Raw genomic sequence first — 16196 nt, 5'->3', positions numbered from 1 at the left:
GTTGCGATAACATGTAAATACCAAAATTTCATTTCATGTTATAGATTTGCTGCTGTAATGCTCAAGGTGTAGAGTTATAAATTCTTGTCATTCCCTTTCTTTACAATTTAAAAGTATTCTTTCACGTACTTTACCCCGCAGGCTACCCCATAGATGTAGTTCTAAATAATCTCGTAATGGACAGCATCCAAACCGTCTGTATCGCAGTTTTAATCACCATCTTAATAAAATCTCCCAAGGGTAAAACTTTTCAAAGCAAATACGTCTGACCAGTATTTCTTTTATATTTCTTTAAATTCTTGTCTGTTCTTTTATTGAATGCAACTAAAATATCTAGAAAAGTTGTTTGTTGTCCAAGATAAAGCGCAAATAAGTCAAAGGGAAACAAGTTTTATTTTATGATCTTTCATATTTTCAATCGGACTTTCTTATCTGTTTTCCTGCCCGGGAAAAAACAGAATATTATTCTTCTCTAAATTAAAAGTAATCTCCTCCACCTCTTATCATCTATGCAAAATAACACTAATTTCCCATAGTTTTCTCTCTAGTTTCTCGACAGAAGAATCAAACATGCAGATCATGAGATCATACGCATGTACCAATCAGTGCCCATAGGAGAAGATTACATTATCATTTTATTTATAATAATATTTCATAACAGCGGTAAACTATAAGACTTCTAAAAGCATCCTTTAAAAATATCCGCTAAGTCATACAAGATTCAGATGAGATGCTGAAAGCAATCGTTCTATTGTGAAAAAAAGTCGTTTAATAACTGAAAAACTTCCAGCGGTTTTCTTAGATCAAGCAGTGTTCCCATGAGAATCTGCGAACACTGTCAAAAGCTTTTACTGATATCGAATGAAATCAATACAATGTGACTGTGACTTTTATTTTGTTTCACAAGTTTACCACATCAAATAAAGCATCATCGGTCTAGCTGCCCTAAATAAAGCCATACTGTCTACTGAAGAGTTTTTTGTTAACTACCAAAAGATTAAACAATCTACTAGGCAGAAGCTTATCAAGAATTATATTAAAGATTTTTAGTACACATATAAATCTGAATTTAAATTTCTTTGAAATAAAGGCATTTCGAAAACTTTTCAAATGCCTGGAAAAACTCTAAATTTCATGCATGTATTAAACAAAGTTATAAAAAATTAGGCTATAAATTAAATAAACATTTTATAACAGCCACCGAAACGTCGTCCTATACTGATGCACACTGGAGTTTTAAGTTATCGATAATAGGTTAAGTTTCATTAAGCACAAAGTCTTCCCGCTCGGAGCACTGCAACTTTCTTCTTTAAAGATATCTGAATTTTCGTTTCTTTCTTTCTTTTTTTTTTTTTTTCCCCATCCTCAGGAGAGAGGTTTATGGCTTCCATAATTATTTCTTTGGAGACAATAGCGATCAAAATTCGATCTAAACTTATCATTATAATTCTTACAATTAGTACAACAAAGAGTTCTTTATACACCCACTTTTTAAATGTTGCAAAGAGCAAGTAGCACATGTTGCTTCATTTTTACAATTCACCTTTATATGACGAAATAACAACATTTTGCATATCCCTTAAGAGGAAAAGGGGTTTCATTACGTAGGATCTCCAGCCAAGGGTATGGGGTATGCTAGTGTATGGGCAAGGACATGATGGTATTGGAATATCATTAAACGCACTTTCTAGTCACGTTTTATTGGCATAGTTGGTAATGTGGACAGCTGCCGCTACATTTCTGACGTATTAGAGTCCGTGCTCTTGTCTATTTTCAAGACTTGAGTGACGAATTTTTTCTGCAAGATGCTGCAGATCCGCATATTGCTCGTGCTGCCCTGACCTTCCTCGATAAAAAGGGTATTCAACACGTTGAACTTAAGAGACTAAGAACTAAACTAAACTAATCTTAACAAAAAAGATATAGCCGAAGCTATCAAATTTCTAACAGAGTTAGCCCCTTAACGCTAATTGACTGCGAAGCTATCAATGCCTAAAGTACGACGGAGCGTAATAATAGCTTAAAAGACAGTAGCCTAAAAAGGCGGACACGTGCTAGCCAGTATAACTGGTCTTCTCTGACGAAGACAGTAGAACGTCGCGGTTAAATACTACTCCTCAAATTTGAATTCAAAAGTGATTCTAAAAATACGTTCTGGCCTGAAGTTGTGAATTGAAATTAAGAAGCGATAGGAAAGGAAATTTAACTCAAAATTTAACTGTTAAAATTTAACATAATCCTTACAACATTATAAGAAACATTATATTATTCAAATGTTATTATAAATACTTCTACTTACCAATTTAACAAATGAGGCTTAGAATTTTTTTCCGTATGAACATTAACAAAGCAAACTGAAACTACACTGAAGAAGTCAATCTGAGTACTGAAGAGAGCAAGCATTGTTTAAAATTTAAAAGCCGTATGGCAGAGGTTTGTTTGATTTATAACAATGATTAACGACTTTTTGTGTATAGTGCTGGCAAATTTAGTTAGAAAATGAGGAAATCATTGAACATAAATGGTTCATCCATAGGTGTCAGTAAAAGATCGTCGAGCAAACAAAAGGCTTAGAAACTTTTCACATGCTCCACTTGCAGAAAGTGTTTGAAACTAACCAACACTTTCTGGAAAACGAACAAATGAGCACATCAATGGCAATCATTTTCTGTAAGGTGATTCCCTCTATGGAAGCGCAAAATTTCTTTCGAACTACAGGTGTAGTCATTTTTGGGGTGTTTTAACACATAATATCTAAGAACAAGAAAAAATAAGAAGGTAGAACGTGATAAAATTTAAAGTGTCACATTTTTTACGATTTGTTACTTTTAAGTAAAATAGAGTAATGAATACACTAATTTTTTGAGCTAATTGTAGTAAACAATTTTAATTGATATTCTTTTGTTAATTAGGTAAAGCTTGTATTTCCAGATGACCGTGTGCTCACGGAGCCCCTAGCGACCACCAGGTTTGCCAGCAGTTTACCCCGCCTCTATTTATTGCTGCCGGAGGTGGAAGCTTTGTGTATTTAATTCCTCACCTGTGTGCTGCAAATGACCAGAAAATTTAATCATGTCTACTGTATGTGTACAATAAGTAAGATTCTGCCTTTCGATTTCCTCCCTGGCGTAGCAATTTTATTGGCGAGCAGTATGTTAGAAGACAGAAGAATTAATTAACATTTAATTTTTTTTATCACCGAAGCAGAAATAATTGCATGTGAAATATGGCATACTGAAAGTCAGGCGAAGCATGCAACTTGCGCTTGAGTTCAGGTTGCACGAGACCATTAGTTTCCTCGTTAGTCGTTTAAATGGGAAAAATGACTGAAAGCCCCATGTCTCGTCATGAACAATATCTCACTGATTCTCCTCATAATAAATTGTAAGACTTATTTCTGGGGGGGGGGGGTGATAACAAACTGCTTATGCAGTTAACCTTATATCTTTATTCTGGAGGATTGCATTTTACAAACTTTCTGTGAAACATGGTACCAGTAGGGCATAAAAATTTCAGAGTAAAGTCCCTTTGTCTATTTCGTGTCTTTTAGGACTAATGCGCTGCTTTCTTCATTATTTCGACTTCTTTCATCTCTCCCCCCTCGAGTTTCCTGTATACAAACTTCTCCAGTTTTACCGCCTACAGCTTTAAAGAGTAATCTACAAAAGCGAACTCTTCGTGCTAAGCTCAATAGAGCACCAATATGTTAAAAAAAAGTTTATATATTCCTGTCCTGTAATGTTAGCATTATTGTCCAGAGCAGAAAATCATCGTCTGTCGCTCTCTTTGGCACAAATTCAACAAAGCCTAGTAAGAAGCTGTACCTGAAAAACCTAGTAATTGTTGATAAATTTTGAGCTTCATTATCAAAACCAAGGTCTCTAACGTAAGTAGTTAAGCTGAAGTATTTTCTAACTCTGGTTAAAACTAAACTCTTGTTTGAAAATAATTTGTGCAGCGGTTAATGTGCCAGCACCGGTTAATATTTTCCGCACTTCTTTTCCTGAATGAAATTAGGAATTATAAGTATCAATGCCGATATTTATGCCCATTCAAGCAACGAGTGGTTATCTGAATATCGCAAAGCACACGAGTGCTATCCGTCCTACCTGTTAAGTCAATTTAAAACTGTTTTATTGTTATTATTTCTCATTGTGTCCTCCCTTGTGCGTAGGGAGTTTGTCTACTTCAATTGCCCCGCCCCCTTTCTATATACCTTTCCTTCGCACCTAAGCTTGATTTTTCGCCCATCGAAGCAGAAAGACTTAGCGGGTGCAAAACAAGACATCTGTCTATTTTGTCTTGTCCAAGAAGTTGGCGTTGGTCTGTCTGTCAAATTTCACAAAGATTTGTCGCTAGGGGACGCTTCAACCCCACTCTTCGTCGCCCGCTGCAAAGATACGAATTTGTATATTGATATGAAAATGGTTTATTGTTGTGTACCATATTGTACTTCAAAGCAAGGAAAAACCAAACATGTGACTTTTCATGAATTTCCATGTGAAGAAACACTTCGAGAAAAATGGATAAAAAATATATCTAGGAAAGGTGAATTGATATTATGTGAAAAATAATGTATTAACGTTGAATTCAGTATATATTATCATTTAAAAAATAGGTGAATATTATCATTTATTGAGAAAAGAATGGTATATATGTATTTTTTTAAGGTTTGCTTGTTTTTTTGACGTATTTAATTAATAAAACTGATAGCGAAGTACTTTTTAGATATATTAAGACAGTGCAATGTAGAATAAAAAACCTAAAGTGTAAGAAAATAATTAACTCTTTTTTTTTTTTTTTTTAAATAAAAGATGCAGACATTTCAAATGTTTTTTTTACTGTTTCTTAATCTGTTGCTTTCATAAATGTAAGCTATTAATTAATGTTTATGAAAGCTTCATCAACTTTTTTAATTTAATGTTTGTACTTTTATGTATTATGTTGTGTTAACTTTTAAATTAAATATGTGGGTATTTTGTATTACATTGTGTTACATTTAGAGATGGGACATTTGAATCCTAAAATAACACAAATTTTGAAAATGTTTTGAGAACTCAAAAGTCGAATTTTTGTTCTCTTTTTGTATTTTGAATCCTAACTTAAAAAATCATTATGCATTTTAACATTTTGGAAAGATAAGTTTTATTGATACCGAGCAGAATGTCTCTTTTAAAAAAAGAATTGCAATTATTATAATTTTAAAAGACGTCTATTGTAATATCAAGAGTCACACTCTTAATTTTTATGTAATATGTTAATTCTTGAAATAATTCTTTACCCTCTGTGTTTGTTTTGATTTAGGAAGATTCTGAAAGGTTTAAAAATTTTTATGTTTTTTCAAATATTCTGTGTAAAATTACATTGAGAAAATGAACTTGAAGCGGTAAAATCCTAGTATACGGTGCAGCCTTGGCGCGACTTTGAAAATTATATCACCAACACCAAAAATGATCCAAAGAACGTCTATATATATATTATACACACATAGTATATATATTATATACATAGTATATACTATGTTTAACTACATATTTTCTTGAATGACCCGTTAACTACTCATCGTATATGTCCCTTTTTTACTGCTCATCATAAAGTCGCCAAAAGTAGTCAAATCCCGTGTGCACAGGATACTAGGATTAAACCCTTGAAGCTTTTAAGCATTATGTTAATTATAAAATTTCATGTTTCTTAATAAATGTTTGCATATTTTTAAAAACTGAATTCGTGTTTTTTTAATTAAACTTATTTAAAATTTTTCTTAATAGTAATAGCATAACCTTCATAATATCTCAATAAAGATACTATTTAATGTAGTTCTTTTCTTTTGCATGAATTTTAAGAAGGTTCCAGAATTTTTGAAAGGTTAGAATAATTTCTTTTGCTTTAAGTCTGTTATTGATTTACATTATTCATTTTCAATTTTAGATTCCTCTGGTGATTTATGGAGACCTGCTGACAGATCTGTTGTCTGTAGTAGGCATTTTGAAAAAAGCTCGTACAAAGAAGGATGCAAAATACGAGTACTGAAAAAAGATTCTGTTCCAACAGTGTTTGAGGATTATTCTAAGTGTGTGGAATTAAATTTTCAAACTCAGAAAAGACAGATTAAGAAATTGAAACTTTCAAATGAAATAGTTAATAGTGAAAATAATACAGCTATAAATTCTCTTGAGATATTGGCTGACGTTTGCAGTGCTATTGATACAAGATTTGTTTATTCTAGCAGTAAAAATGTAGTATTGGCTGAAAAAGAGAAGGCGAACAATTTTTCAAACTTGAAAAAGTCAGTATCAGAGACAAAATTAGTTCCATGCAAGCTTTCCACTTTACCTAGTCATGTGGAACTGCTGCAAGAATCACTACATGTATGTGAATTAAAATTGAAAACTATGAAGGAAAAAAATAATGTAATGCAAAAATTAATTTTAGAAAATCAGCAAGATCAAAGCATATTTTTATTGGAATAATTCATAGTTTTTGGCAGAAAAAATAAAAATTTTAAGCGATATTGTATTGAAGTTCTATGTGTGCACAGCAGGTGCTAAACTTACTACTGAGTATATAGACTGAATTTTTTTTTCTTACACAATTTTCTAAAATCTTCTAAAAATCTTTGAAATAATACAATTTCTTTTTGTATTTGAATTTTGTTCCCTGAAGTTGCTCTTCATGTTGTATGAAAATATGGCTAACCCTCTAATACTGTAGGACTTTCTGGTTCTGTATCTAACAGTGCAGCTTATGGAAAGTATACATAAATGAAATGATAAAAGTGATGTACAAAATTATCAATATTACTATGATTTTTCTGGAGCAAAGATTGCAAAACTAATTTTGCAATTTTAATTAGCAGAACAGCTTTTGTTCAGTATCAAAGAACATTTTTTTTCCATATGGAAACATAAAATTCCATATTTATAAACTATTTTTTTTCTATAAGGTACACTAAATATTTGCTTTAAATTATTATTATTATTATTTATTTTATTTATTTATTTATTTATTATTATTATTTTTTTTTTTTTTTGCTATGGATTGACATAAAACTTTACAAACAATCTAGTTAAGTCATATTTTATTAGTCTTCTGGAGAGGGGGGGGGAAGAAGAAAATGAATACATCTACTCAGATACTCGGCTATCACATAGGCATCAGCTACTTTGAATATTTCTTTCCTGTAACCTCAGGTATCCCAGTGGGGGAAGTAATGAGTCCTTATTTGAAATATATTGTATGACTAATTACAGTGATTAATATAATTGAAAAAGAATTCTAGTGGTGGGTATTTTTTTTTTTTTTTTTTTTTTATCTGGATAGGATAATGTGCATACTGCAATGTTTATTAGTAAAAAATTCATTTTTATTGTAAATTATGGAAATTCTTCTTTTGAAGAAATTATAAGACAATTAGATTTATAGGCATGTAAATTATCTTATCAATTATCATAGTATATACATTTTAAAATATATCCAGTATCTATCTTTGAATCATTTTTTTTTATCTTATATATCTATATTTAAAATATCTCTTATTAAATATCAGGAAAACGAGTTTATTTTTCTTTCACCTATACTATTGATCATCTATTTTAAAATATACTTGTTTAAAAAAAATAATTGTTTTTAGTAGAAAAATTATTTATTAAAAAAGTTTGGATTATTTAACTAAAATTACACATTTCATGCACTTTGTTCTTAGGTTCAACTAATTTCTTCCTGTAAGAATTTTTAATCTTTCCATTCCTACATAAGAATTGCTTTTAATAGAGCTTTCAAAGAAGTATATTTTCTTGTTCATTTTTCCAAATCTTTTCATACAGTGAGAAGTATGTATATATATATGACTATGTTTAGGATTGTTACCCTCATAGAACTTGAATGCATTTTGCATTCCAAGTTTTCTTGCAGATTCTTTCAGGTTTTCATTAAGGATATTTATATATTTACTCAAATCCAAAATTATTTTTGATAAGTACTAAATTTTTTGTTCCAAATGCAGCAAAACATCTCCAAACCATTACCCGTACTTGACAATGGACAATGATTTTTTTTTTAAATTCAGTTCTTAATTCGAATTTTTCCACCTATTCATCCATTACAGCTAAATACTTTAAATTTTGACTAATTTACAAATACTATAACATTGTTAAAATGTGATAAACTTTGCTTACTATAGATTTTGCAAACACCAAGTATATATTCCTTGTTTTCTTTTTTGCAAGAAAAAGCTGATTTCCCATTGTATCCATGTGGCCTAAATGATTATTCTAAAAGCTTCAAAGTTAATTTTTATTGCAAACTGTTCTTCTAAATCAGCCGAATATTTTACAGTACTAGTCTTCGGGTCTTGTTTGATTTTTCTATGTAATAATTCTGCATTTCCTTGTTGTTATGTAAAATATGTTCCAAACTTCAGTGCATTCTTAATCAGTCCATGCAATTCCCATCATTTTATTACACTAAAGGTATTTGAACACTTTACATCAAAGATTTTTTTAATATTTTGAATATTTTTACCATCTGTAAAAATATGAATGGTAAACCTATATTTCAGGGTACCCCTTGGTGTTTTTCTTTTTGCGCCATTCCTGTTTACATCCAACGCTTTCTCCAGTAAAATGGCATCCAAAATATAATGCAATAAAACATAGTTAAAACAAAAAATATATCTCAATAAGCTGCATTTTAAATCAAACAAGGAAATAACATAATAATGGAAATACATGTTATCTTATCTATTCAGTACAAAAAGGAAATATCGACTTCCTTTATTTAAAAATTTCTGTTTTTTTTTTTTTTTTTCCGATATGTGAACTACACAGAATTCCTTAACACCATCCAAAAATTACTTAAAATTATCTAAACTACAATCTGTATACTGTTGTTACCACATCAATTCACAAAAGTAAAAATGAAAAAATCCTCCGGACTGTCAGTAGCATTTCTTTCAAAAATCCCTTTTTATTACACCCCACATACCTTCCATAGTGTTCATGTGAGTTGCGGTTTCAAAATCCTTAAATCTTGCTGTGTAATTTTCCAAGAAGTGAACAAAGCCATTTAAATCTTCATTTACTTACCAATCAATTAATGTTTTCTTTCCCAATTGTTCTAAAATGAATAGAAACTTCAGGTTAATCCTACCACCAGCAAGCATTTTACAGTGTGAAGCACAAAATAAATAACATACTTCCTAATCAACATCCATACCTAAGTAAGCCCTTACCAATATTTTCCCTTCAGTCAAAATCACCGTAATCATGCATTACAACCCATCACATCGTTACAGCATTTTCATAACATTCAACTATTCAGGTTACCATAAATGAAACAACAACTTGTTGATTATCCAGGGGGTACCATAAAATATAGACTAACCAGATGAGTTAATAAATTTTTAACAGAACTTGTGATTAATTTCTAACGTCTTGCCATGTTTATATCAGGTACAAAACTGTTAATATATTTTTCTAAGCAAGTAAAAATTTCCAAATGCAAATGATAATTCTTGTGATATTTTTACAAAAAGTTATAACAAGAAACATTATCTACTGAAATATTTCAACAAAATTTTGAAGTGTGACTGATTGACATGTTTTGAACAATTTGTTTTATTGCAGGTAATATTTTGATGATATATTTTTTACAGTAAGCAAAAATTAAAATAGAGGAAAAGAAATGTATTAGGAAAAAAAAAAAAAAAAAAAAAAAAAAAAAAAAAAAAAAACGAAATCTGTGTTTTAATATTTTGTACAAGATCTGTGCAAAAAAAATTTCAAAAATACAAGTGCCCCAAAACTAAGCCACTGTAAATGCACAAAATCATCATTCTGAATAAGGAAAGGAATTTTAAATATATGTGTTTAATCTGTCATGATGAAGTAATATTTGAAGTTCATTGAAAAGCTTGAAAATCATGTACACATGTGTGTAATTTAACAGAGATAAAAGAAATCCAAAATTTCTGAAAGTAGAGAAAAGTTGTTTTGATTCATTGTGCAGCAGATGTGTGATGTAATCATATATCTTCCAGATGCTTGTTGTAATGTAGCAACCATCATCTTCTTTAACACAAAACTATAAAAATTACTGAATTAATCATTAATGTATTTATAATGGAGTAGTGGCATAACTAGAGGGGATAGAGGTGATAGTCCACCCCGGGCAGCAGACTTTTAGGACCAGCATTCTTTTGTATGAAATATTATTTTATAGGGGATAGTCAAGTTGATTGTTGAGGCAGGTAAAGAATAATTATATTTTAAATTGCCATATGGAATTAAATTGAGAAGAAAAAGAATTTTTACTTTTCAATGAAATCATAATGTGATTTTAACAGCTGCATACTTTTGTTATACTCTGTGTATTCTGTTGAAACTTTAGAATAGAAATTACAAATATTAACTAAATTATGATTCCAGTGAGGAAGAATTCCTCGTTAAGAAAGAAGTACTTCAGAGTTTTATTTCTGTTATTACTAGATAAACCAAAACAAGAACAGGAAAAGCCCATCCTTTTGAATTTTTGCAGTTTATTCTAAAATTCAAACTCCAGAACAAAATTCCATATGTTGTAATGCAAGTGCAAATTTGCTGCTAATTGTAAAAGAAGCATTTTCTAAATAAAAGTTGATTAAAAAAGTATTTATGAACTACAAATGTTTACTTTGTATTTTGAAAATATGGTCCAATGAGGAAGGCTATGCATATAACAGCAACTGGAGCAACAATCTAATAGACCTCTGCAATGGTATCAATGGTTATTTAAAAAAAAAAAAAAAAAGTTATACTTAAGTTTTTTTCAAAAATAAACATTGGGAATTTTTTTAAGTTCTAGTTGTGCCACTATAATGAAGTGTCTTATGAACATATATTTAAGTTACTTATCTTTTCTTTACCTTTTAATTTTTCTACCTACCCGCGATAAAATATGTTACTGTAATTTCATTATAATTGTATAATATTTTAAAACATTTGATATTACACTTTTTTAAAATACAAAAATTTATTTTCTGTTGTTGAATTTTGTTGTAATAAGATTCAGCTTTAAAGCTATGAAAAAATGATGAGAAATGCTAAAGATATTTCTTTTATACTTTACATGAAATGAGTAGATAATTTATTTTATTATTTTTTTTTTTTTAATTTAAATATATTCTCCCTTAAGAAAAATTTTTATAGAGGCTGATAGAATTCTATAGGAATTTCTAGAGTTCTGGCATTTCATGTCTTAATAAAATTTTTTCAGAAGGCTATTTCATGACTTATAATAAAATAATTTCACATTAAAATAATAAAACAAAATAAAAATAAATGAATAACTTAAAATAAAAAAATTCGACATAAAAAGTCTTTATATACTAAATTTCATTTACAGTTCAAATATATAACTGTAGTTGTTTCAGTTAAATCAAGTTAAATAGCAGCATTAAATATAGCTAATTAAAAATAATTTAATAGAAGTTTAAATTTTAGATCAAGTGCCTGTGTTGCATATGCAGAATTTCGCGTTTTCAAATTATGAAATATTTCCATTATATAGTTATAGAATACATAATTTTACGAATTTCTGAATGTTAAGAATTATTGCCATACATTATTGATTGCTGAATATTGGAATGTTAGCGCCATCTCGTGACAAGAAAGAAGTAAGAAGCTCGCTGTAAAAACGGAAATTACGTCGTAAAAATCGAATAAAATTAAATGATTTATTAATGATTATTTATTACTTAAGTAATTAATAATATGGTTATTTTTTCTTCATTTTCATTTTCAAATTGATAAGTTTATAATACTCGTCTCGTGTGACAAGGAGTTATCTCAGCATTTTCAGTCACATGGTGTGTGTAAACAACATTGTTGATTACGAGCCACTGTACCAAGTTTTATTATTCATTAACGTTTCGTATATAATACCTCCCTTCAAATATTAAAAAAATAATAGAAATAAATTTCTGCATTACTGTACGCTAATATTAACAAATATCCCTTAAGTATTAAACAAAGTTGATTGATACAAAAAAAGGTGAAAGTCGTGAAAAATTGCTATATAATTTTAAGATGGAAAAGCCTTCAAAAAAAGTGTTGTGTGTTGGTCTGTGTTGTTTAGACATCGTTATGGTGTGTAAGTCATATCCATTAGAGGACAGTGACCAGAGGTAATCAGTGTGATTAATTTTTGACTGTATAGTCCTGCTTCATTCAGTTCGGTTATAGAAATATCAAATTTGCAAAAGCTTTTGAGATTTTCCCTTGGCCTTTAATATCACACTTATTCATAAGTGAGTCATTAAAGAGTTAAAATCCAGACAACGTGACATTTTGCTTGTGTTTCTGAATAGAATTTTCTGGTTTCTTTTTCTGTGTGAAATATGTTTAAATTAACTTGTCATGTTTATCCCACTTTTTATGTCAATGATAAGTTATGAATGGTGATAGAAAAAACTTCATATATGCTGTTGTAACTCATGGTTTATTATTGGTACAAAAATGTAATTAGAAGATTTAATTTTATTTTCATATTGGCTCACAACATAAAAAAAGTAAGAAAAAGGATGTAACTTAAGCTTTAAGAATGTTTCTTGATTGATTTTAATGCCATATTTTTCAGTTCAAGTGCTAAGTAAAAACTTTGACAAGCATCAGAACAAAGTATTTTAATATTAAAAAATTGTCTATTGTAGAAAAGAGAAATGTTTGCAGTTCTTCAGTTGATTCTTCTTTAAGAAATGAAAATTAAAAAATTTTATTGATTTGTTTTGTTTGAGTATAAATGTTCTTAAACTTCCATTATCCGAATAGGAGTTTTGCAGGCTTAAGGGGTTTTTTGCTAGACAAAGGATCTATTTTATAACCATTAATAAATCTTTGTATCATAACCATACATATCTTTGGAGAAGTGATTGTGGTCTCTATGAACATTGGACAAGACGTGTAGGGAATGGAATTATCTTTCTTTTTCATATTTTCCTCAAGAGCAAAAGTCTCACATATTCTGTGACCACTCTGTCTAAATTTTGTTTCCGAGTCAAAAATGAATGTTCATGGTGAGTAGTAAACATAAAACTTCTGCATTAAATCTAAGGAGAGCATTGTTCAGAAACTACAAAGCTGGTGCAACCTTTTCTAGAAATGCAGTTTATTGAAGCTTAACTGGAACCATATGAAAAAGTCAAAACTGTATAATTTCTGAAAATTTGAATACTGTATGGAATAGCAAGTTCAGGAAGGTGAAGCATAGAGATGTTGAAGCGTTTCTGAAATTTATCACTGTTCAAAGAAGCCATAATCTGACAATATCTGAGTTAAAGGCAAATGAATTTGCTAGACAGTTTGCAGAAACTGAAAACTAATAACTGCACATGATAATAATTGTAGGTAAATCTCAGTATGATTTTTTTAATATTAAACTTATTATTCACATCTTTTGATAGATGGGATGGAGTTAATGAGTTTTTATTCTTTATTCATCATTACATTTTTACACTTTTTATGAGATAATCTTTTTTCCTTATCAAAATGGATATAACAAACCAAACTTACCCTTGAAGTTTGTTAAATGGGGTTTGACTGTAATATTTTTTCAGTAATCAAATCGCCAGTGCCAAAGCCAATGCAACTTGTGCTTTCACACGGGGAAGCAAAATTTTTAGGTTACAGAGAACAAGCAGCAAATTTTAGGAATAGGAAAGGAAATTTAGAAATTAGAGAGGTGCCAGGCAACAGAATTTAGGACACATGTTGGTTATTTTAGACTAAAGATGCTCTTTAAATCAGATAAATGAGATTGCTTGCTTGAAATTGACAGACAAGAAGTTTCTTTTTAGACATAAGCATTTTATTTCAATTATTTGCAACAAACCATTTCATTACAAACTCATTCCTTTCAAAACATTTTAAAACTACTGTTCTAATCACAATCTGTTTTGCGACTCTTTTTCAAACAAAGTATTAACTGAGGTAATTTACTTACCATAAGTGCAGCAACAACCCATAAAGATTGCACCAGGTGGCAAAATTCTTAGTGCAGACCCTGCTAGTAGCTTAAACATTCTGAGAAATATTGAAGGTACATATAATTAATTAACTTCCAGAAGAAGAATGTTATTATAATAAGAGCATAAAATAGCTCCGAAAATAAATAATATATAGTATGGTAAAAGTTAGAATCTCTGAAAATCTGTTCATGTGGAAATTCAAAGATTTTATGTCATCAGACTTAAAATTAGGCCTAATTTCTCAAAGGTTTAAATATTTCAAGTATTAGCTTTGCTGCATTTTTATTTATAATTTGATTTTTTCATTGCTATTTATTTGCAGGTATGAGTAGGAAAATTTTATACAATTTATGTAAAATTTCAAATTTTTTAAGAAATTTATAACTTGTGTAATTTTTAACACTTCTTAAAACCTGATATTTTCTGTAAAGCTGCTTTAGAGATAACTACCATAAATCTGCATTAGAATTTACTGAATGCTTTAAATAAGCATAGACTACATGTAATCATGTAGGATGAATTTATATTGTAATAACAATTTGAAGAATATTTTTATACTTTTGTTGTAGCATTATTGCATGTTATAACTCCCCCACTTGTCATATCCCACTTGTTCAATTTAATTCTGAATACTGAAATTTAATTCATTCTTTTAGATGTATTTCACATAAATGGCAAAGAGGAGGAAATGCTTCTAACAGTAGTACAATCTTTTCAGTATTTGGTGTCCCATGTGAAATTCTGGGAACTATGAGCAAAGATATTGGAGGCCAGTAAGTTAATGTATTCCTTTGAAGTTTTAAACTTCGAAGAAATTTTATCGTTATTTGTATTTTTCTTGGTATTACAATGATATATTTTTAATAAATTAGCAGTAATAACTTTTAAAATAAAGTCGAGATTATTTTCTGTCAAACATGAAAGAGTTAATACAATTTTATATAATGATTATCAAAGGTAATATTTCTAGTTTTGGCATGAAACAAGCACCATTTGATGTTCATATGAATGATGACTTCAATATAAGTGCACTTTATAATTATTCAAATTAAATGCTAATTTGTACTGAAATCAACATTGAAGTGACTATTTAATTTAGATTAATTTTTGATCACTTCTGTGTTGATTATTAGTTTGTGAGTAGATGTGAATAGATACTGATTTTGGGGAGATTTGAATAAATTTATTTCCAATGCCAGAGTATTAAAATAAAATTTTTTTTTATTTCAGATTTTTGTGGGGAAAGAATACACAGACTATATTTCACATCTACATGCAAATTTATATGAAGAGATGCTTCAGTAACTGTTACTGATTTTTACCCTCTGTTACAGAAGTGTAAAAAAATTCTGTAGAAGAGGGCGACAAGTTTGAATAATGTAACTGCTACAGTACAAAGTCTTTAATCCGGACTCATCGGGACTTCGGCGATTCCAGATTAGGGGTTTTTCCGGATTATAGATCGTCAATTTATAATGGTATAATGGCATGCAGAAATTATAAAATTAAAAATATGAAACTGTAATTTATGAAATAAAGAGAAATTATGATCTGAAGGGTATCAAAATTTACAAAAAAAAAAAAAAGTTTAATATTTATTTGCTTACTTTATTAAACATTTCTTTCAATGTAAGTTGTTTAAGTTGCTACATTTTATGTGCTAATACTTTCTCTTTAATTCTATAAACAGACATAATTTCTTGTTCAGTTACAAAGTTCCGCTGTTCAAGTCTGTGTAATTTCTGTTCCGAGAATACCGACTAACTTGTCAATCGAAATTTTTTCATTTTCACTAACCTCTCTGTCACTTTCTTTATGCCTTTATCCATTTTTTTGCAGCAATTTCACTTTTTGTTTGATGGACATCAAAACATGCTTTCGCTTTGTAGATCTTTAGGCAGCTCCAGAATCGGAAACTCTTTTTGACATAATCAAAAGTTCAAGCTTACTTTTTATAAAATTGCTCTAACAGTCTGCAAAAAATAATAAGCCAGATCCAATTAGAAGATTAAGGAACAACACAATCTGCAACATTAACTGAAATAGATAATTAGATAATTTTAGCCTAGCTTATACCGTCTGTTATACATTAAACACACATATGTAAAGGTATTATGCGCATGCGTAAACGCTACGCATATACCAGAAAGTTTGTAGCTTTGAGGTCCGGATTAAAGACCGTACTGTATAGGCATGT

The 16196-nt window shown here is 29.6% G+C and overlaps 2 protein-coding genes across 11 annotated transcripts in view; both read left to right on the top strand.

The window, feature by feature from the left end:
* The first annotated feature begins 4301 nt into the window (after positions 1-4301).
* On the top strand, positions 4302-6511 carry LOC118191014 (uncharacterized). Its single transcript, XM_035361809.2, has 2 exons — positions 4302-4548; positions 5929-6511. The coding sequence occupies exons 1-2, from the start codon at positions 4419-4421 to the stop codon at positions 6468-6470; spliced, it is 672 nt and encodes a 223-aa protein (XP_035217700.1). The 5' UTR covers positions 4302-4418; the 3' UTR covers positions 6471-6511.
* Positions 6512-6642: 131 nt separating this feature from the next.
* Positions 6643-16196, top strand: part of LOC118191013 (ketohexokinase-like) — a 33810-nt gene continuing 24256 nt past the window's right edge. For 3 of the 10 annotated variants that reach the window (XM_085815967.1, XM_085815968.1, XM_035361808.2), the window contains exons 1-2: positions 11853-12160; positions 14656-14772. In XM_085815967.1, coding sequence (XP_085672093.1) covers positions 12063-12160; positions 14656-14772 — 215 coding nt within the window. In that variant the 5' untranslated portion in view covers positions 11853-12062. The other 7 variants (XM_085815974.1, XM_085815972.1, XM_085815971.1 and 4 more) reach the window with 7 other exon arrangements.

This window comes from Stegodyphus dumicola, chromosome 4 (assembly GCF_044657685.1).
Source record: "Stegodyphus dumicola isolate Sdum_Otavi_A_Nest chromosome 4, ASM4465768v1".
Classification (NCBI taxonomy): domain Eukaryota; kingdom Metazoa; phylum Arthropoda; class Arachnida; order Araneae; family Eresidae; genus Stegodyphus; species Stegodyphus dumicola.
The sequence above is the reverse complement of the archived record's forward strand: the minus strand, read 5'-3'. Positions and strand labels throughout refer to the sequence as shown.